This window comes from Gymnoscopelus braueri, assembly GCF_963280865.1.
Source record: "Gymnoscopelus braueri genome assembly, chromosome: 9".
Taxonomy (NCBI): Eukaryota; Metazoa; Chordata; class Actinopteri; order Myctophiformes; family Myctophidae; genus Gymnoscopelus; species Gymnoscopelus braueri.
Window position 1 is genome coordinate 25986065 of NC_137610.1, and position 23683 is coordinate 26009747.

At 42.7% G+C, this 23683-nt stretch overlaps 1 protein-coding gene across 1 annotated transcript in view; it reads left to right on the forward strand.

The window, feature by feature from the left end:
* The window catches only part of osbpl5 (oxysterol binding protein-like 5), a 106719-nt gene that overhangs the window by 57523 nt on the left and 25513 nt on the right, over nt 1-23683 (forward strand). Inside the window, exons 3-8 of the mRNA XM_080436743.1 lie at nt 8671-8835; nt 10139-10221; nt 16241-16321; nt 16952-17053; nt 17263-17466; nt 17965-18167. Coding sequence (XP_080292869.1) covers nt 8694-8835; nt 10139-10221; nt 16241-16321; nt 16952-17053; nt 17263-17466; nt 17965-18167 — 815 coding nt within the window. The 5' untranslated portion in view covers nt 8671-8693. The remainder of the gene's footprint in view (nt 1-8670; nt 8836-10138; nt 10222-16240; nt 16322-16951; nt 17054-17262; nt 17467-17964; nt 18168-23683) is intronic.

The following is a 23683-nucleotide window of genomic DNA, read 5'->3' on the forward strand; positions in this document are numbered from 1 at the left end:
CTTCGACAAAATTCAGGGAATATCTCCCAAGAGCGGAGCTTTAACGCCAAGCTTAACTGTATTCCATTTGCTGCAATAAATGGTTAAATCTACTTTGACATGAGTGTTTCTGATTGAATTGAGATATTGGTCAAATGGTCAAACACAACAAGCATGAAGAGGTTCATTATGCTTATTGAGGTTTTTGTTAACAATGAAAACTTAAATGAGCAGAAAACCCATTCAGGGAACCGACTGACTCTAAACTGAACTGAACAAAATGTACAAAAACTAAATCAAAATAGACACTAATATAAAATCCAGACCTATAATAAATGCGGCCGTGCTCTTCTCAGTTGCTGGTGATGTGTGGGTGTGTGTGCGTGTGCGTGTGCAGCTGGGGCGGACAGTGTTCTCTGTCTCCTCCCTGGAGCTGCTGGGTCTGCTGTAATCCCTCACTTCACTCACACACAGCAGGCAGAGGCAGGGAGCCACACATGGCCACGTCCCCTACACACACACACACACACGCGCACACACACACACACACACACACACACACACACACACACACACACACACACACACACACACACACACACACACACACACACACACACACACACACACACACACACACAGAGAGTCACAGACCCTGACACACTCCCTCCCTGCCCTGCAGGCCCGCAAGAAGCAATGACGTAGGCACATTTAAATTGCATGCATTCCCATGCTAGTCATACATAGGCTACGTGATGTTCTTGTACACCCCACACACACACACACACACACACACACACACACACACACACACACACACACACACACACACACACACACGCACACACCAATAGAATGATCCCTCCCAGCAATTCCACCCTGCAGCTGTGTGCGAGTTCCAGCTGTGATTGGCTTTCACAACTGTCACTCTGTTTGTCTGGCCATAAAACCTTGACCCTCCTCCCAGGGCTAGGTGGGTGGGTGTGTGCGTGCGTCCGTGCGTGCGCGTGTGTTTGTGGGTGGATAGCTATACGATCACACCTGTGTACACACACAGTTATCAGTACACAACCTGTGTACTGATAACTGTTAACTGCAGCAGTAAGATACAAGCTTATCATCTCTGTCGGGTGGAAACTTCATATGTCCAAAACTGTGACGAGCTTGTAGATCTGCTACTTGTGATGCTTTTGTGTGACGCTGTAGTATGATCAAGTAGGGCGTTCATTTACGAAAAAAACACAAACAGTTGAAATATGGAGATAAGAGGTTTTTGCCTGACAGCGACGATTTGCTACTTTCAAACCGGCAGCTACAAAAAGCGACAGTCTAACCATTCAATATTCAATTGAAGCCAGAGACATGAAGATGCAAAGCGACATCCAACGTTTGTACAGTAGCTGCTCCAAAATCTACAAAGCTACAAAACAGCTACAAGTGTTGTTTTTAGTCAGTTCATTGTTATTTTTAACCCCCAGGCTTTATTTCTTTCCTTTTATATTTTTGTCGCTCATCAGACGCTATGCCTTGACGTCAACGAGCGTGTCGATCAAGACTGATCAACAGCAACTCGGTGACAGATATCGTCTCGGTCGGGTGGAGATGTCCCAAACTGTTACTTTTCAGGATTCCAATAAAAAAACGGCAAAAGTAGCAGATTGACTAGTTCTAAACTTCAAGCTTGCGGATCTGCTACTTTGGAGATAAGAGGTTTCTGCCCCGACTGCGTAGCTTTGTATCTTGTATAGCAGCCAGTGTGAACGCAGCATCATGCCACGCTGTCTTTTACGTGCAGCTCCACCACACCCAGTGTTCAGTACACACACACACACACACACCCCCCCCCCCCCACACACACACACACACACACACACACACACACACACACACTGCAGCAACTGGAATGCTATTTATAGAACAATCCAGCGGAGCAGCAGCACACACATGGGGGACTCTTCCTCTTTTTTTTAGGAAAAAGGATAGATCCACCTTTCTTTTCTCCCTTTCTGTTGCTTCCTGTGTCAAGAGAACAAAGGAGAAAAGGAGGGTGAAATGAAGAAGAGAGACGGGAGATGATGGAAAGGTCAGGGAAAAAAGAGAAGTTGAGTGAGGAAATTGAAGAGAATGACTCACTGGGACCCAGGGAGTGGTTGTGTACTTTGAGTACACGTTGTGCGCATGCATGCATCCTCTAGTGCAGTGCTTTTCAACCTTTTTCATGCCAAGGACCCCTAAATTGATATACATTTGGCCACACCATCTGTTTTTTTTTGTGCCAGGGACCCCCAGAAGCAAAGATTTGAGTTCAAAATGTTCGCTTTAACAAATATATCTAATTCAAAGACATGCACACATTTTCAAGATTTTTCAAAAATAGCAGATCTACAAGCTCATAGCGCGGCACTCGGTGCCGCGCTATGAGCTTGTATATCTGCTATTTTTGAATAGCCAAAGCTGAGTGGTTAAAACGATAGCGACGCTATGTTAACTAATTTCGCTGGGGACCCTCCTGGTACCGCCCCCAAGGACCACTGGTGGTCCCCGGACCACTGGTTGAGAACCACTGCTCAAGTGTGTACATGAGAAATTGCAGTACTTCGTATAAACCCCATACAAAGCCCTCAGCAAATCGTTGCTGTCGGGCAGAAAACCTCTTATCTCCACATTTTAACTTTTTGTGTTATTTAGTCAATTAACGCCCTACTTGATCATACTACAGCGTCACACAATAGCATCAAAAGTAGCAGATCTACAAGCTCGTTTCTGCTACTTTTGCTATTTTTGAATTTGAATCCTGAAACGTGTACAGTTTTGCACATATGAGGTTTCCACCCCGACAGAGGCAGATAATATATGCACACCTAATAAGCCAGAGGAGTCTTGTCTATAGATCGCTAGATTGTTTCCTGCAATGTCCTTTACCGATCTACTAACACAAGGATTAAACCAGTGTCTCTCTCGCTGCTATAAGAGCAGCTTTTCAATATCTCTAATGCGTTTTGTGGGGAAAGAGCATTGCGGCTTGTCTGGGCCACAGCTTACACAAACACACACACGCGCACGCACACATACACACACACGCGCGGAATTCCATTCAGGGACAAACGGTGCAGCGCCGCTGGGTTTCATAGCAACGCCGAGCTAACAGCCACCGCCACGGTTTGAACACAATGTGGGAGATCTCACGTCTACGATATACTATGATATTTTTACACAACACACACACACTCTGCAGTCAGAGGATGTGTGGGCGGAGACCGCTGCATGCATGCTCGGGCCGGTGGTTAGAAAGGCAACTTGTGTGTGTGTGTGTGTGTGTGTATGTATTAATATACTTGTGAGGGCCAGACTACTCCACAAGTATAGTAGAATTCGAGAAATAGACATTGTGAGGACCGTTCTACAAAGGTCCCAATATTTTCAGAAAATGTTGATGTCCTCAACGTATAGTAATACAAACGTGTGTGTGTGTGTGTGTGTGTGTGTGTGTGTGTGTGTGTGTGTGTGTGTGCGTGTGCGCGCACTGCGAGGGGAATGGATGCAGTGGTTCCCAAACTTTTCAGCTGGAGACCCAAAAGACAAATGTCTCCCCGGGACCCAAACTAGTGAAAATAGCGGATCTACAAGCTCACAACGCATCCACGTTTGTGAGCTTGTAGATAATTTTTTTTAAGGTTGATTTTCTTTTTGGTGGACATTTTTGAAAATCTTCTGAAATGATAATTAAAAACAAAAATGTAGGAAACAAAAAAAATAAAACAAAGGGACATTTGCTTGTAACCCATAAAAATCCTCCCGCGGCCCACAAATGGGTCCCGGCCCACTATTTGGTAACCGGTGAATTGGAAGGGATGTCCGACTGGACGGTCCCCAGGTGGCCGACGGTCGCTCTCGCTCCATTAACTCTCAGCATCTCTAGCGCGCAGGCTGCCTGAACGAGCGCTAATGATCTGTCTGGATGCAGGCGCGACGACGACCCTCCTGCAGTTGAAAATACCCGGGGCTATAAATAGCTTCAAGTCACGCCTCGTCGATAAGCCTGGCGGAGCTCGATGGAGGAGAAAACAAGAGAGGGAGAGAGAGAGAGAACCCAGAGAAGAGGGAGGGAGGGAGGGAGGGAGGGAGGAAGGAAGGGGGAGGGAGTTGGAATGCTTCATCACCGCGTCCCCCCTGGGAGTGAAAGAATAAGGATACCTTCACTCATTAACAGACTGATTGTGCGAAACGATGTCAGTCTGGCTGTGTTTGTGTTTAAACTGTGAATGTACTGTATGTTGTCGTTGTCGTGGAAACCTCTCATCTCCATGTTTTAATACATGTGTTAGATGTTTTTTTGTGAAAAAATGAACTTCCTACTTGATCATACTACAGCGTCACGCAAAAGTATCAAAAGTATCAGATCCGCAAGCTAGCTTGCGGATCTGCTACTTTTGCTGTTTTTAAATTTGAATCCTGAAAAGTAACAGTTTTGGACATAATGAGGTTTCCACCCGACAGAGACTATATGATGTATGTTCAAGGTTCTTCATTGTAACATGTACAGTACAGCAGGCAGGAGATTGCTGTACTTAATCATTCTGTACCTCAATAGTGTGGAAAAGATGAGACAAAATTAAGTTATCAAGTTAGGAGGATGAAAAAATATCAGTAATAAAAATAAGTGTGTGTGTGCTCGTGTGTGTGCGTGTCTGCGCACAAGCATTTGCGTAAGCAAAGGGTTTCAACTTAAAAAGAAACTTCATCTGCACTCCACACCCCAACGGTACATCCTGTGTGTGTGTGTGTGTGTGTGTGTGTGTGTGTGTGTGTACACGTGCGTGCGTGCGTGCGTGCGTGCATGTGTGCGGGCGTGCATACGCATACCCACACACGCATTACCGCAGTGTGTGCTCACCACACCCTAACAATACATCCTTGTTCATTACAACAAACGATAAAACGCTTCCACACTGTCACAACTGTTGTTGGGGGCAGGCCAGTGTGCGTTCTGCATCGGGAGCCTTATGGGTGCCGGGGGTGCCGTTTACATTTTTAGGATGGAGGGGTCCTGGAGGAGACATTCTCCTCATTCTATTGGTCCGTTAACACCACCAGCTGGCACTCCCCCCACACGACTCATCAAGCACACCCTTGTCCCAGTGAGGGGGAGTCATTTGGCTCCGTCTTATAATCACTCTCTGGTATACCTATATAAATGTATAAATAATGTATGTAGTATATGGCCACTCCCACTGCGGTTTGTGGTCGAGCTGCAGAACATTCTATTTATTTTCATTAACCTTTTGAACCCTACAGCAGTAGTTCTCAAACTTTTTTAAGTTAATCTGAAAATGTTTTGTGCCAGGTACCCTCAGAAGAGAAGTTTCATGTAAAATTCAAATTTATTCAAAGACATTCAAATGTTTTTGAATAGCCAACATATAAATGGATAGAGTGGTTAAAATGATTGTGATGCTATATTAACTACTTTTGCTGGGGACCCCCTGGACCCCCCCACCCCAAGGACCCTTGGGGGTCCCCATACCCCACTTTGAGAACCACGTAAATAGCTCATCTACAAGCTCACAACGCATCTTCTATTTTAGTTGTTTTTGAAAATTTGGGGAAATAAAAAAAAAAACTTTTTTTAAAACAATTTGATTAATGAATGTGGTTAAATGGATATGAAGACTAGTCTCAGGGGCGTACGTGCATGTACAGTACAGGGCCTCGCAGCGCTAGCTAGCAGTGTGGCGAGGCTAATCTGTCCCATACAGTGACATCATGCAGCGTGGCTGTCCCTGTCACCACCACCACATACACTACAGTAGATTATAGTACTGTGCCTTTGTGTGGGAGCCAGGCAGCGACAGAGGCTCGTACAGTGGTTTCTTGTTAGCCTGGTAATGGAGCCAGAGAGAGAGAGAGAGAGAGAGAGAGAGAGAGAGAGAGAGAGAGGGAGAGAGACTATGAGGAGAGAAGGATAGGGAGACAGTGGGAAATAAGGATAACTAACATCAGCTATGTTTAGAGAAAGCACTATGGTATCATGCCATTAACCCATTCAACACGGGAAAGCATCTGTCATTTTAGATTTATTTTGGCTATTCAAAAATAGCATAGATATACAAGCTCATAGTAGAGCTTGCAGATCTGCTATTTTTGAACAATCGTGAAAATGTGTGCAAATCTTTGAATATACAGGATATGTTTTAAAGTGAACATTTGTAACTGTCAAATGTCTCAACAAATGTCTTCATTTTTCTGAAAAAAATATTGTTGCTATATCAGTAGGTGCTCAACATTTTTCTTGTCAAGGACCCCCCAAAATTATGTTTTTGGCCGTGGGCCCCCATCAAAAGCATGTTGTTCCGGGGACGCCCCAGAAGCAAAGATTTGAGTAAAAAATGTTGCTTAAAAAAAATCTACGTATTCAAAGATTTGCACAAATGTTCAAGATTTTTCTAAAATAGCAGAGTGCCGTGCTACGAGCTTGTAGATCTGCTATTTTTGAACAGCCACAGTATAAAAAGAATGGTTAAAAGCTGAAATCTAAAATGACACGGCTGCGTTCCCGGATTGAATGGGTTAAAGAAAGCACTATCCTAAATAATAATGCTATTAAATGAACCAAACTGTCATTCCGCCCTCATACATTTTTGGATGTGAAGTTGCGCATGGCCATTGACATAATGCAGGGAGCGAGGAAAAGCCTATTCAGCATTTTTGTAGTCGTGATGGCGGTCTGGCATCTAGTGGCGGTCCATAGCCTGGGTGGAAATGCAGGTATGGACTAGTACTAGTGGTGCTCAAAGTGGGGTCCAGGGACCGTCTGGGTTCCCTGAGGGGGTTCAAAATGGACCCTTATAGGTCTGTAACTCTTTGAGTGTACAACTGGAACCAAACGGGTCCATTTGGTTCTATTCAGTGCTTAATTTGTAAATTATTAGGTGCCCGGAGCTCATGAATCCGACTTAAAGACCAGTGGTTCTCAAAGTGGGGTCCGAGGTCCTTTGGGGGTCCAGGGGGTCCCCAGCAAAAGTAGTTAACATATCACAATCGTTTTAACCACTTTATCCATTTATGTGTTGGCTATGATAAAAATCGCAGATCTACAAGCTTGTACATTTGCTATTTTTGAAAATATTTGAAAAATATCAAACATGTAAAGAATAATAATATATAATCTTCTCCTCTGGGGGTCCCTGGCAAAAAACCTTTTCAGATGGGGGTCCGCGGCCAAATACAAATGAATTTGGGGGTCCTCGACTTTGAGAACCACTCCGCTAGACTAGTAAAATTGCGGGTATGAACTAGTAACTAGACGGGTCGCAATTCTGGGAAATTGCAAAGTGTGGTTGCGTCGACGCCGGTCGCAGGTTGCCGCCGCCCGGACTTGAGGAATATGCTTGGAGGAATACCATCGGAGGCCGCGTGACGTGCCATTCGAATTTGGTGCTGATTGGATCCTGTGTTTGTGATACATGGCGTTTTGATTTGAAGAAATAGGCCCCTCCCACTAAAATAAATAAGCCCCTCCCATAAATGTAGCGGGCCAATGACATCGTCATGTCACTCCTGAGATCACCTGCTTTTTAATTTGAGAGGAGTGATCCCCCCAAAAATCATGTTTTAGCGTCAAACGGTTACGTTTTGCACAGTTGTGGCGCCCCCTATGGATCAAAGTGGAAATGCTTTTGGGGATTCCTTGAGTAAACCACCCTCGACATGTGATTCAAATTTGGGATTGATTGGACCTTTCGTTCGGGATTTCTGGCATTTTTTGTAAAACGGGCCCCTCCCACTAACTTTGGAAGCCATTTACGGACGAACGGTAAGGACTATCAAAATGCCGTTTGGATATGTTTATCGCATGGGTCCAGAGATCATGTGTACCGATTTTTGTTAGATTTGGACAAAATATATGGGAGGAGGAGCTAAAAGTGTGTTTTGAAGAAAATTCAAAATGGCGGAAAATCTATCCTGACGCAAATGGGCGTGGCCTATATGGGGAGATGCGTCGTGACCCAAGGAATCCAGGGGAAAAGAAATTTTGATTTTACGACCTACGGTTCAAGAGTTATATGCCAAAACGTAAAGGGGGCTGTTATAGCGCCACCATGTGGCCGATTGGTGTGATTATTTTTTCAATAATTTCGGACTAAATTATGAACCTCCTCTCCAAATCTGGTAACTCTAGCTCTTACGGTTTTAGAGAAAAAAATACTTGAATTTGAGTTTTTTCACTTTTTCATTAAAGCGGATGGGGAAATTTAATGCACTAATAAATCAATATCAATTAAACTATTTAACCAATCTCTTAGCAAAATACAAGCGCACGATTCCAGGTCAAGACGGTCATTTTGAGATATGGCACTAAATTGGGGAATAAAAACTGTGGGAGGAGAGACGATCTAAACTATTGTTTATCTATATGAATAATAAAGTGTGAGGATTACTATAGTCTGGTTGCCCTGTTAGGGCAACCACACTAATGAGAGAATGGATCACCTCGTGGAGTGAAAGGCTTTGACACTCTCTTACAACATTTCAAAGTCAGAAACGATTGATGTTGAAATAATGTTCACATGACCTTGATGACACACCTGTGGATTTGTTATTGATTTGCTTTCACTTCTCCTTTCTCTCTCTCTCTCTCTCTCTCTCTCTCTCTCTCTCTCTCTCTCTCTCTCTCTCTCTCTCTCTCCCCAGAGGACGAGCAGCAGCCTGTCGCGATGAAAGAGGAGAATTTGTTTCAGCGGAGGTTTTCCCTGTGCCCCAATGCCACCTCCCCGCCCAAGATTGACCCCCGCTCCCTCACCCGGAACCTGTCCTATGGAGGAGGAGGGGACAATGAGCTCTACCCCCTCAGGCCAGGTAAAAGACCAAGACGTGGCACAGAGTGCCACAGAGTGCGCTATGAGCTTGTAGATCTGCTATTTTTGAAAAATCGTGAAAGTTTTTGCAAATCTTTGAATATATATTTTTTTAAAGCGAACATTTGTAACTAAAATCTTTGCTTCTGGATGGTCCCTGGAACAAAAATGTTGAGGTATTTTTTTTATTTAATAGTTTTTTTAATATATATTTTTTAAAAAAACTGTTAGGATTTAGAAAACATTTTTAGAATCGGCCTCAGGTCTTAATGGGTTAATGATAATGTAACATTAATAAAAACATTTTTTTTTTTTAATGTTAAAGTACATTTTCATGGTGATACAGCTAAATAGCTTAAAGTATACTACATTAGTGCCGCTGAACACCGCCGGAACACAAACAATATTGCAATATTACATTCTCCGAAAATACACGCGGGCGGTCCACCCATCTAACCACTTAACATGCCAGCCGGTGGTCAGATGGGTGGGCCGCAAACGCTCAAAGATTTTGAAGTGGGCCCTGATCCCGAAAAGCTTTAGAACCACTAGTGACAACCTCTCAGGCAATAGTGTACTATTTCGTCTCTGTCTGACGGAAACCTCATATGTCCAAAACTGTTGCTTTTCAGGATTCAAATTCAAAAATAGCAAAAGTAGCAGATCGACAAGCTCAAAACACGTCGCCTCATGTCGCGTTTCGAGCTTGTAGATCTGCAATTTTTTATGCTTTTGTGTGACCCTGTAGTATGATCAAGTAGGGCGTTAATTTATGAAAAAACACAAAAAGTTAAAACATGGAGATAAGAGGTTTCTGGACGACAGCAGCGATTTGAATGTACTGTAGCAACGAACATGTCAGGTTGACATTTTCCAGCTCAGCAGAGTGCCTCTTTTCTTTGCCCTCTGCCTCCCGTCTGTTTGTGTATTTCTAGTTGTATTTAAACTGTACTCTTCTATCATACCTGCCAACATTAGGCTGTGATCGTGAGCCTGCAGATCGGCAATTTTTTGCTGTTTCTGAGTGACACTGCCGCACAACGACATAAAAAGGCTTAAGTAGTTAATCAGACTAATTAGTTTTCTTTTTTTTATCAAATTTGTTCATGTCAATTCGTTAATAAAAAAGAAAAGAAGTAGAAAACAAAACAAAAGCTTCTCGATTATCCGATTAATCGAAAAAGTAAGTGATAGAATAATCGTAAAAAAAAGGATCTATATTTTGCAGCCGTATTCTATACCATGTAAAACATCTTGTAACAGTGTTTTGTTCTTTGTGTTGTCATACTACTTGTCTCCACCAGGGGGCGACACAGACAGAAACGGCATCCCGATGCTGAGTGACGAGCTAAGCCCCTCCAGCCCCGCCCAGTCACCGAGCAGCCAGGTAGGAACCGAGGTCACTGATTGGACCACTCCTTAACAATGTTCTACCTAAGTGGTTCTCAAACTTTTTCAAGTCAAGGACCCCTAAATTGATATGTATTTGGCCACAGACCCCCATCTGAAAATGGTGTGTGCCAGGAACCCCCAGAAGAGAAGATTTGTGTAAAAGAAATCTTAATGCTTAAAGATTTTTAAAGAAATGCTCAAAAAGTTCGAAAATGGAGATAAGAGGTTTCTGCCCGACGGCAACAATATTTATTTTTCTCCATTCCAGTAAACAGAATGCTGTTCATTCCAATAAAAATAATACCATTCACTGGAATAGAATTGTTAAGATGAAAAGGTACTGTGCAAAAATTAGGCAGTTCAGAGTAATCCTTCATGATGTTGATTGGCAATAAGATTGGTTGGCAATAAATCTAAATATACTCACAAGTCAGTCAGTGACAATAAGTATTGAGTGTTGTCTCCGTGCATCAGTGGTTAGAGCTTTGGGACTGCTGATTAAAGCTGCACTATGTAACTTTCCTATTCTACCCCGGATTTGAACCCGTTTTCCTGCGCAAGTGCTGACATTTTTTACCATTGAACTAACAGAGCCTGCCTGCTTGCTCAGGGGATAAATTGAATCTTGACCATCAGATCCTGTGTCTAGGTGAGACATGACCTAGACACAGGGAGACAAAATACAACCACCCCAATTGTATAAGTTATATTGTATTTACATACTCTACCATACAGGAAAAAAAAAATTAACTTTTTTTTCTCTTTTCTTTTTTACATAATGCCGCTTTAAGCTTTTGTGGAGATCTTTGTACCGTCTCCTCTTAGATCTTTTCAATTCCAGTGGTAACGTTTTATAGGACTGGATCACGAATTCCATGTTTCCATGGTTGTGATTAGTGGTAGCACCATGGTTTCACATGCACGTTGTCAACACAACACTGCGACCCCACAGAGAACTAACTGACGGCTGGATGTTTCACGTCACATAGCTTACATTTGACCAGTGGTATAAAGTAACTAAGTACATTTACTCAAGTACTGTACTTGAGTACAATTCTGAGGTATTTTTTACTTTCCTCAGTATTTACAATTTTCAATACTTTGACTTCCACTCCACTACATCTCAGAGGCAAATATTGTACTTGTTACTCCACTACAATTATTTGACAGCTTTAGTTACTAGTTACTTTGCAGATTTAGATACATTACCGTACATACATTAACCACTTCTGCCATATATATATATTTCGTGCCGCCGCGATCATCCGTTCCATAGTTATTGGCAGTTGAATGTAGAATGTTTTCGCAAAAAAGCAACAGAAAGCACTCAAAGCAGAGAAAAAGGCATTCTTCCAAATCCATTAGAATGTAAGTGAATATGGATGTTTTTTTTTTGCGATCACGTGATTTGCTGCTTCACTGCTTCACTGGGAGTCAAATGGTGACTCATAGGTTAGCAAAGAGCGTCATTGGCAGAACGTCATTGGCAGTGAATGAGTTAAGTAAAACATGTGAGCACTTCTTTCATCACTGCATTCGACCTTGTTTTCATGTCATTTGTTCTACGTACTGTAAATCGCTCTGGATTAAGAGCGTCTGCTAAATGCCTAAACTGTAAACGTACTGTAGATACAGATGTGACATTCCAAGGTTTCAGAAAGCCTGCCATTGACACATCAATGGATTGTCCAAGCATTGTCAGGGACAAAGGTGGGGATTTGCCAAGTGTGAATTGGCCTCATTTCACTGTTTCACACCAGGCAAATCAGGCACGACAGTGCATGGGGGAACAAAAAATAACTTTACAGGGAAAGATCAGGAAAAGTGAAGAGGTCAGATGTCATGTGTATACATAGCATAAACCAGCAGGTACAGTATGTACATGAGGTTAGACACATAAACCAGCAGGTACAGTATGTACATGAGGTTAGACACATAAACCAGCAGGTACAGTATGTACATGAGGTTAGACATAAAGGTGGTAGCACTTCGGTAGCTCCCACATAGCAGCAAGGTACAGTATGTACATGAGATTAGATATTAAAGGTGCTGAAGAGTATCAAGCATTGTACATGAGATTAAGGTTCAATAGAGTATCAACGCATTGTACATACATGAGATTAAGGTTCAATAGAGTATCGACACATTGTCAGGTTCCCAGTGAGAAATGTTAAAACGTAATACTTATATGATGCAATTTCATCCCGTCATTACAGAAAATAAGGTACATTATTACAACATCCCCCACAACCACCATTTGTGTCCATGCATAGAGTACAGTATGTGAGCAGTAACGGGTAGATTGTTTGAAACTGACTTACATAAAGGGAGAATAAATGGGCCTTTAATCAACAAAGCTGTACAATTGTGTTAACGATTGATTGATTGATTAAATAATTAACTAACAGTTCGCAAAAAGTACAGATCTAAAGTTATACCATAATGCTGAAAGGATAACACAAAAAGCCCTGAGGGCTTGTTTCCATTGTGGTCCTATGTATTCAATTCATCAAGACATATAAAGACATACAATACTATTAAAAAAATCATCAACACTAGGAGCAATACAAATATATTTACAGAAAAACTGTGGGGAGGTAATTTATTTTGGCATTTTGGCCCTTGTCTGGGTTCAGTTGCAAATTGCATACAGGTGCTCTTTTATGGCGGTTTTGAAGGAGGATAGGGAGTAACACTTTTTGATAGCTGTCATAGGTAGGGCATTCCACATTTTGGTGATATAATAGTATAATTAATTCATTCCCATGTTCATGCAGAATCTGGGGGGAATGAGATCAGTGGAGCTCCCTCTGGTGTTGTGCCCGTGGCCGTTTCTCACTCTTTTGAAGTAGTTTGACAGCTACATGGGCACTGGTCCCTTGAGTGTCTTGAAAACCAGGCCCATTGCAAGTTGCTGTACTACTGTCCTCTACCCTGAGCCATCCCACCCTAGCATAATGAGCAGGGGCTATTTGTGCTAATTACGCAGATGACACAGGACGGCATGAGCACAGCACACGGTTGATAGGTTCTTAACGTTTCACGGGCATCAATACCCACAGCGGTCTTCCGTCCATTGAGGACATCTACGTCAGCAGGTGCAGGAGCGGTGCGGCCCGCATTATGGAGGACCCCACTCACCCGGCCCATAAACTGTTTGACCCGCTCCCCTCGGGCAAGAGGCTGCGATCCATCAACGCTTAGAACTGAAAGGCTTAAATGCAGCTTCTACCCAGGGGCTGTTAGACTGATGAACACTATGCCCCAATAAATGCACTTTCGCTGTTCTGCCTTGCCGTGCTGTTATATAGTATGTCATGCTGCCATGTTATCTTTTTGATAAATGCTGGATGTTACTGTTTTTAATATGCTGCTTAGTTTTACTTCACTGCACTTTAGGATGTTATGCTTATTTTGTATTTATTGATAGTTATTTTATCGTACACTGCTGGTCCTGAGTACGATTTTCGTTTCATGTGCAAGCATGTAAATGACAAATAAAGTGAACCTTGAATAAACGCTGCGTGTGAGCGCTCTGGAACATGACATACAAAGTGCTCCTCCGCTCCATAAACCGCTTTGGCAGCACCGGACGAGTCGTTTTGCTTCGTGTGTGGACACGGGCACCGCAAGGGTCGTTTCGGGTCATCTTCAGCGCTTGGCTGTTGTCTGTTCCTCAGCGCTCCGTTATCCTTTCATCCCGGGCCTCACATGTCTTGGGCGTCAGAGGGTGATGCGGGGACGCAGCTGCATCAGTCTCCGGCCCTTTGGCCCCAGAAGCCCTTCTCCTGGGACAATGGAAGCCTCGACGCAGCTGAGTCCCATCATGCATCACGTACCATCACTGTGTGCTGCTGTGCTAGAGAAAAGTCCCTCTTGTCAACACTAAGTGGCTGGTGCCGGGGTTTGGCAAAACAATACGTGTTGTGAGCTTGTAGATCAGCTATTTTCAAACATTTTAGTACTTTTACTTTTGGTACATTTTGATACCAATACTTTTGTACTTTTACTCAAGTAATTTTTTTATTCCTGACTTTTACTTGTAACAGAGTACTTCTACATTGCAGTATTGATACTTTTACTTAAGTAAAACATGGAGTACTTTTTCCACCACTCACTGACTGACTGACTGACTGACGGACTGGATAATATTGGATGCTACAGTGCTCTGTGTCGCTAAGCCCCCAGCTATCTCAGCTTGCAGGTCATTGGGTTGATGGTTCAACTAGGGTCAGACCGAGTCACTCACAAACACCACATGACTGCTGCAGTCCTGGCTGACCACAGCATGATTACTTTATTTACTTTATTCATCTATTTCCGGGACAGTGCATCTTAATGAACATTTCAATCAATACACATGATTTTATGTAAATATGCCAGATTTCGCTGGATGCTCATTTCCAGCCGTAGTCCAACGTACAAATACACCACAATACCTAATTTAAGTCTTTTAAGATTTTAAATGAATCAGTGGTCAGATGTTTGAGACATTTTTAACCATTGTTTTAGTTGTGTTTTAAAACTACACAAGGTGAGGCTTTCCCATAGAGCAGTGGTTCTCAACCAGTGGTCCGGGGACCACCCGTGGTCCTTGAGGAGTTTCCAGGTGGTCCCCAGAAACCAAATGGACCCTTACAGGTCCATTTGGTTTCATTTTACGCTCTCAAGAGTTAAATTATAAACATCTGCATTACTTAATTTACAAGAAGTCACACAATTAGAGAATGTAGAGGAATTGTTATTTGGACAAAATCTTATCCAACGATAACAAAATATTCAAAGTTTTGGGTCTGAGAGTCTAAATCTCATCAAATGGTGGTCCATGGCTCGAACGCCGAATAAATAATGGACGTTGATATGAAAAGGGTTGAAAACCACTTTTTTTAAAGCAAAACCACATGGTTACAGCAGTTCGAGGATTACTCAAGAAAGTCCTGAGACTTAATTCCGTTGAGGTCCTCTCACATTTAACAGTCAATACAAGTTACAATACATTACAGTACAAAACACATGACATTAAATATACGGTACATACATACGAGATACGAACAAGTGCTCCCTTATCTTTCCCTAGTCTAGTACTGACCCTCTATAGGGGAACCTTTTCAAATAGACCTGCTTTTGTCTGCTGCTTAAAATACCTCAGATTGGTTGTCAGTTTGACACTGGTTTGGAGGTTGTTCCACTGTGTGGCTCCTATGTAAGTAAATGTTTCCCTGCCCACTTTACTTTTAAAAGCCGGATGGCTCACATCTGCTGTCCTAGAGTGACATCGTAGGCTTCCCCTGATGGAGAGGACATTCTGTCTAAAAGCGGTCTGCCTATACGGTGGAGCTCACAGTCCTCCTCTGGTGTCTGACCTACTGCCACGTCCAGTGTCTCTCTTCCTGTGGATAAACTCCTCCCACACTGGAGGAGGAGCCAGTCCATGTAGACACTTATCAGACAAAGCAGTGATGTGGTACACATGTTACAGTATCATTCTACATGAGATGAGGGGTCCCCAAACCTCTGGCCTCTGGCTGCGGACCCCCGTATTTTCAAAATAGCTTTTAAAGAAATGAAAATAGCTGATCTGTATGTATGTACCGGTATGTATGAATACGTATGCATGTATGAATACGTTTGTACGTATGTACCAGTATCTATATATCATATCATCTCTGTCGGGTGGAAACCTCATATGTCCAAAACTGTTACTTTTCAGGATTCAAATTCAAAAACAGCAAAAGTAGCAGATCTACAAGCTCAAAGGGCGTCGCTTCGCGCCGCGTTTCGAGCTTGTAGATCTGCTACTTTTGATGCCTGTGTGTGTGTGTGTGTGTGTGTGTGTGTGTGTGTGTGTGTGTGTGTGTGTGTGTGTGACACTGTGTGTGTGACACTGTGTGTGTGTGTGTGTGTGTGTGTGTGTGTGTGTGTGTGTGTGTGTGTGTGCGCGCATTATTGCCCTTTGCCCCTGTATATTTGTGGCATATATGTGACCTTGACCCCCACCCTTCTGTACCCTCCAGTCCGAGTCCAAGCTGTTCAATGATGTGGAGAAGGACGACACCTCCCCCACAGACAAGCTGGACCGCAAGGAGTCTCTGAAGGTACCCTAGTCACATCTCCTCCCCATGTCACAACATACACAGTGAAATGACTGGGTCCATTTGGCTACAGCTGTACACTCTCAGATTCACAAGTGTTTTTACTTTGCATGATGTCAAATTGCTGTATATATTTGATATGTATTTGGCCGCAGACCCCCACCTGAAAAATATTTTGAGGCAGGGAGTTCAAAATGTTCACTTAAAAAATTATCATAATTTATATATATCATTTATTTATTATATATATATAAGAATTTCACAGATTTTAAAAAATAGTAGATCTGCAAGCTGTATATCTGCTACTTTTGAATAGCCAAAGTATAAGGTTAAGTGGTTTAAATAATTTTGACGCTTTACTTGTTTTACTGTGTTTGACGATAATGTGACCAGCAGTTTGATTTATGTGGTTTCAATTTGATTCAGTTTGATTAGGTTTTTTGTTTTGTTTTAGTTTTTTTGTATCTTCTTTTTGAATTGCATTCAAAATTATTGTGACAACAACCCAAGCCACTCCTGCACGAAATCTCCTTTGACTATACTCCCCCCTAGTGGTGGCTGTTGGTAGGACATGGGGGCCTGCCAGGCTGAGAGTGATGATTCATGAAGGTGTATTTGTGCATCATGCCACAGGTCCAGAAGCAGAACTACCGTACGGAGAAGAAACGGGCAGCCAACGAGTTATTTACTGCCCTGAAGGACCCCACTGTTATCATCATGTCCAACTGGCTAAAGGTACGGCACAGTATTAACATGATAACATCATGAAACAAAAGATTCCACTATCACATTGATTAGAAGTTCTCAGTTTATGTCATGGTTTCAGTCATCTGGATTCCAGAGTCTTTCCCTTGGCATTATTTTATTTTCCATGTTTGATTTTCATGTTTGAAACCTTGTAAATGGGTGACCGTTTTTTAAAACTTCTATGCGTCTGGCTTCAGATCCGAGGCTCTCTAAAGAGCTGGACCAAGCTGTGGTGTGCCCTGAGGCCGGGGGTTCTCCTGATCTACAAGAGCCCCAAGGCAGACCACTGGGTGGGCACCATCCTGCTGAACGCCTGCAAGCTGATCGAGAGGCCCTCCAAGAAGGACGGCTTCTGTTTCAAGCTCTACCACCCGCTCAACAAGTCCATCTGGACCGTCAAGGTCAGTATTGCCCCTGTTAGGCCTGTCACAATGCGTTTTGTGTTTTCTTTTTGTAAATTAACACCCTACTTGATCATTCTACAGCGTCTCACAAAAATATCAAAAATAGCAGATCTGCAAGCGTGTAGATCTGCTACTTTCGCTGATTTTGAATTTGAGTCCTGAAAAGTAACGGTTTCCACCCGACAGAGACACATTATTACATAATCGCCTAATCGCATTTATTTGTGACAGTAGCAATTATATTTGCAATAAAATAATAGTTTTCCATTCATCTGTATACATTTATCTGTTGAAAAATGTACTTCTGAATAAATGTATTCAATATTGAGCCATAATACATTTCTTTATTTTGATCAGATTTTGATTATATTTTTGTCTGCAAAGCCTAAAAGGAAAAACAGAAATGTAAATTAGATTTAATGTTCCGATGTTCAATGGCAAATACACAATTAATGTGGTTGATTATTGTTTCTTTTCTTTTTTTATCGCCACCAGGGTCCCAAAGGTGAGAACGTGGGCTCCATCACTCAGCCTCTGCCCAGCAACTACCTGATCTTCAGAGCGGCGTCCAAGTTGGACGGCCGGTGCTGGATGGACGCCCTGGAGCTGGCTCTTAGCTGCTCAAGCCTCTATAAGCTCACCCCCAGGAGAGAGGGAGACATGAGCACCGCCTCGCTCAGCGACAACGACCTGCTGCAGTGAGTAGCCAATCTGGGAACCCATTAAGTAAAAAATACCCCCTTTTGATTTTGCCTCTGGGGGCTCCACCTCGGTTTGGCTCCTCCCCTTTCTTAGCCCACTTCCTCTCGGGTGTTTCTGTGTTTATTCCTACTAACAGCAACACTACATGTTTAGGGCAGTGTTGCTGACAGATTCTGCTGTTAGCAGAATCTGTCTTGACTAGTTAGTTTTTTTTGTTGACCAATCTGCAAAATAAATGCTTGCCAATATCTTTCTTCACAAAATAATGTGTTCATAATGGTGTCTACTAACACCTCTCAATTTGTTCCAACCCAACTCCCATGGGAAACTTTGTGGCAGTCAATCAAAGTTGGGGTACCCGGAGGGCCTGGGCAAACAAACTGGACATTTTTTAATTGGCCAATATGAACTTTTGGGATGTCTAATTATGTTTTTTTTTGGGGTCCTGAATCCATTCCAACCATTAGTTTTTGGTAAAAAAAAAAAGACTCCTGGCTCTAAGTCTATGTTTACATGTCCAGACATTATTACCTTGCCATAACTAAATCGTGCAACCCTTTGTCAATAGCATAATTGGCATAAATGATGTAATAGATAAGCTGAAACCAGGATACAGCTACGCTATATAGCCAGCAAAAACTGGCTGACCAGGTGTGAATTGAAGGATGGTCAGAGATCAATCTGAAAGAAGCAGCGCCCACATATGTGCCCTCTTCACAGTGAGTGGTGACCCGCTATGCACAGACAAGAGCAGCTCATGAACATACTCAAGAAACTGTCCAACGAGGAGAGGAGAGGACTACTGATGACTTTAGCGATGCTGATCAGCAACCACAAAATACTACCAGTGATGGTTATCCTGTGTAAACTAAGAAGGTAGATCAGGAGATCAATGTAGTGTATGACCACTACAATCTCCCATCTTTACTGAAGGAGGCCACACGGAAGAGATTCCATGGTGGCAAGCCTTCAATACTTGCCATGTGGAAGACGACTCACCATTGGGGAAAGTTTCAGCAAAACAGTTCCTGTCAAACAGGATCAAATATGTCTATTTAGCCAAGAAAGCCCTCCTACTCTTTCAAGGGAAAGCCAAAGTTTTCATAGTCACTTCAAGGCAGGATATCTACTCAAACTATATGGATGTACAAAATCCTCATGGCTCGCACAAGTATTGTACGCCTTGCCGAACCATGTGGCCCATAGGGCAGTAGCGTGAGTCAGCTTGATGTACAAGTACATCCCCCGACCATGATGTACAAGTACACCCACTGGACACGTGTGTCGTGGGGACGTAACCTCCAATCCAACCCTTGATGCTGAGTGCCAAGCAGGGAGGCATTTGGTCCCATTTTTATAGTCTTTGGTATGACGCGGCCAGGAAATTGAACCCCGACCTCCCAATCTCAGGGCTGACGCTCTAACCACAAGGCCACTGAAATGGTAGCTCGCACAAAGAGGCTGGATAATCCTGACCTTCACAGCCTGGATGCTGTCTGAAGAGGGGCAACAAATCTCTAGACTGAGTTCACTGACACTGATGTCTTTTGTCTTGCAACCCGATGGTACCATCAGCTATGCAAGCACACCTACGCTCAGATCACCTGTATCAATTATTAGCAAAAATACTAACGCTAATAGCGTCCAATAATTAGCTAATTATGCACATTAGAAAATGGTGATATCTTTATTTGGCTTTCTAAGAACCCCAATAATCAAAATATACCACTCAACAAAGTGTAATGTTATAAATTTTTATCCCGCGATTTTGTAACCCTTATTTTTCACCCGGTGCCAATTTTTTAAGTGATCCTGGGCGCTACACTCCCCTCACCAGCCTAGGGAGGCCAGGGCCGAGCTCATGCCTCCTTCAATGCATGAGAGCCAACTGACCTTCTTGTCACCTGACAGGGGGGAGTTTCCCTGGTTGGACGTAGCGCGTGGAAGGAACACGTTATTCCAACCAGTTCCCTTCTCCTCCATCAGGCGCCCCAGCTGGGGGAGGCGTTATAGCGACTAGGATTACTACATATTTTTGTGAGGGTATTAACTACCCTGAGAGACACGGGGAGAACATGCAAACTCCACACAGTGTAGGCCCTTTTGCCAACCAGGAGTAATTTTTTACTAAAAACTAATGGTTGGAATGGATTCAAACCCATAATTAGACATCCCACAAGTTCATATTGGCCAATTTTCTCATGGTAGTTGGGTTGGCACAACTTGAGAGGCATTAGTAGACACCTTTATGAACACATTTGTGTCTAAAGCTATTGGTAAGCATTTATTTTGCAGATTGGTCAAAAATGTGGTTAACTTTCCCTAACTAGTAGCACAAACATAGCCTGGAATCCAGACTGACTGGCTTCCAAATGTTCAGCGTTTGGATTGTTTCACACTCATGCTTCTCAGTCTTCTTTTGTTGTGAATGAGGTGTGTGGGCGAATGCATGTCAAACAGCTCCATTCATAAGCACATTAGAGAGAGATACAGTGTCAATACATCACTGGTTCTCAAACGTTTTTGTGCCAAGGACCCCCAAAATGTATATGCATTTGGCTACGGACCCCCCCATCTGATTTTTTTTTTGCCAGGGGCCCCCCAGAAGAGAAGATTTGTGTAAAAAAATATATATATTCAAAAATGTATTTAAAAATGTATTTAATTTTTTAAAATAAAATAGAAGCTTGCAGCTGTGTACTTGTATATCTGCTATTTTTGAATCGCTAAATTATAAAACACTAGAGGTCCGTCCGCCCTACGGGCGGCCGGACCGCTAGCCGCGCACAGGGCTCTATTATTAGGCCTACGTCGTGTAATAAGCGGGATAATGGTGGTTAATCGCCCTGAAGGGCTTTAAATGTGAATAATGACTACGTACCCATGCATTATCCCTTACATACTTTTGCGAGCGAAGACGGCTGATTTCAATGGCCGCTGCTTCGTGTTGTTTCGGCTGTGGCCGTTGGCGTTCGGTGGTGCGCACGGTAAACGGTGCGAAACTGTTTCCCCTTCCGTTGTGCTCGTAATGTGGTGAGTGGAATTAATTATGTTGCGAGGTGGAAAATATGTAGTGAGCAATGAGAGGTGCCCTACGCCACCCGTAAATTCAGCGTGCACGTTGTGGCTGGTTTTGTGTTGAGAGGTCCGATGTAGTTGTTGTGTTTAGTCGAAATCAATGCTGTGGGTATGGCGTCAGCAGGCGAGAGGTGCAAATGAATGGAATTGCTATGGAATTGCTGTGGGCGTCAGCCGCGGAAGTAGCAATTCCCCCTTTATAAGAGTAGATGGTGAAAGTGGTTAAAATCATAGTGACGCTATAATTACTATTTTTTGCTGGGGGTCCCCGGGCCCCACTTTGAGAACCGCTGCACTAACGTTGCAGCATTTGGATTGTTTCACTCACACTTCTCAGTCTTAATTCTTTGTTGTGAATAAGGTGTGTGTGGGAGAGAATGCATGTCAATCAGCTCCATTCATAAACTTATTAGTGCCGTACCCCAGCCTAGATCTGGAGTGAATCTCGGGCATATCCTATCCTCTAGTGTGGTCATAATTTCAACAAAACAATGTATTGATCGTTCAAGCAAGAGTGTTTTTCATGGCGTTTTTAGAGCAGTCAGACAGTACGGCTACTAAGTTTATACCACAGGGGGAGAGAGAGCGTGGGCCAGGAGAACGAGTTTGACGTCATTGAAAAAGCAAGGCAAGAAGTATTCCTTGCTGTCGGGGCAGAAACCTCTTATCTCCATTATTTAACTTTTTGTTTTTTCATGAATTAACACCATACTCGATCATACTACAGTGTCACACAAAAGTATCAAAAGTAGCAGATCCACAAGCTTGAAACGCGGCGCGAAGCGACGCGTTTCGAGCTTGTGGATCTGCTACCTTTGATGCTTTTGAATTTGAATCCTGAAAAGTAACAGTTTTGGACATATGAGGTTTCCACCCGATAGAGAAGTATTGACGTACGACTGAACGCCCCCTTCTACACAGAGCTGCCTCTACAACACCTGTAGTACATCACAGCCTGCCAAACAGCTCTGCCCCAAGTGCCTTATAATCCACCTCCTCCAAATGGGGTTTGAAAGAAAATTTTGAAAATATAGGAGTGATTCATAGTTATTTTGCTAAACATTGTTATGTTTTTCTGTTTTTCTGATCATATATCAAATATCATATCATCAAAGTACAGTACCTTGACCTTGTGTGCTTCCTAAATGGATTGAGTTGCTGCCATGTGATTGGCTGATTAGAAGATAACGTGCGTTTGGAAAGTGGCCTGTGAGTGTATATCGTTGATGTCGGGCAGAAACCTCTTATCTCCATATTCTAACTTTTTGTGTTTTTTCGTAAATTAACGCCCCACTTGATCATACTACAGCGTCACACAAAAGCATCAAAAGTGGCAGATCTACAAGCTCGCCGTGTTTTGAGCTTGTTGATCTGCTACTTTTGCCGCTTTGAATTTGAATCCTGAAAAGGAACAGTTTTGGACATATGAGGTTTCCACCCGAAAGAGACAATATGATCAATATAATTTCACATTTGACTGTAGAGAGGCTTCTAGAGCATCACAAGTACAGTAAGTACATCTGGTTTTGAATGCTAGACATTTACGATACACGTCTATAGGTCAATATTATACCAAGTACCAAGTCAATACAGTATGCACAACTAGCAAACTTCCTCCACTCGTGATGTCGTCACTGTGCAATTCCTTTGTGTTACCTTTTTAAAACTATTTATTTACATGTCAACAGATGTCTCAGATGTCAAAAATGGTCTTGAAATTTGAATCTGGAAAAGTGTGGAATTTAAAAAAATCTAGTTTGCCTTGAAAAAAAAGTATGAATAAAATCAGATTTCGTCCAATCTGTATGATTAATACAATATAACTATAAGATTGTTAACTTTTAACAATTTGGGTGGTTATTTTGTCTCCCTGCCCTTCTATTGAGACATTTAGAGCATGTCAAAGGTCATTCTCACCTAGACACAGGATCTGACACGAATTTTGACCTGAGCGAGCAGGCAGGCTCTAGTAGCTCAAACGTAAAAATGTCAGCACTGGAAACCGGGTCCAAATCCGGGGTAGAAGAGGAAAGTTACATAGTGCAGCTTTAATTATTAAAGTGGCTCATTTAATCACATTTTATTTAGCTTGGAGAGAAATTTGTTCAAAAAGGTACAGTTGTAAAAAAAGTAATACATACACATTTTGAATGGGCCGTCCAGAACTATCACAGACTAGATGTCCATGAAATGTAATTTAAATGTAATTTAGGACCGGGACCTTGTGTACTGTAACTACAGTCAGTTACATTATCGGGACGGGACACTGTAACCCAAAACTCATTCTGAATGCCAGCTGTGGTTACATGAGCCACTTAATTAAATGAATCCCATTGACGATTCATTTAGATGTTGGCTGAACAAAACGACCGCATGATAAAGACCGTTTCTGACATGCATAAACATTTTATCAGATTAGTGACCTGCCTAGTAA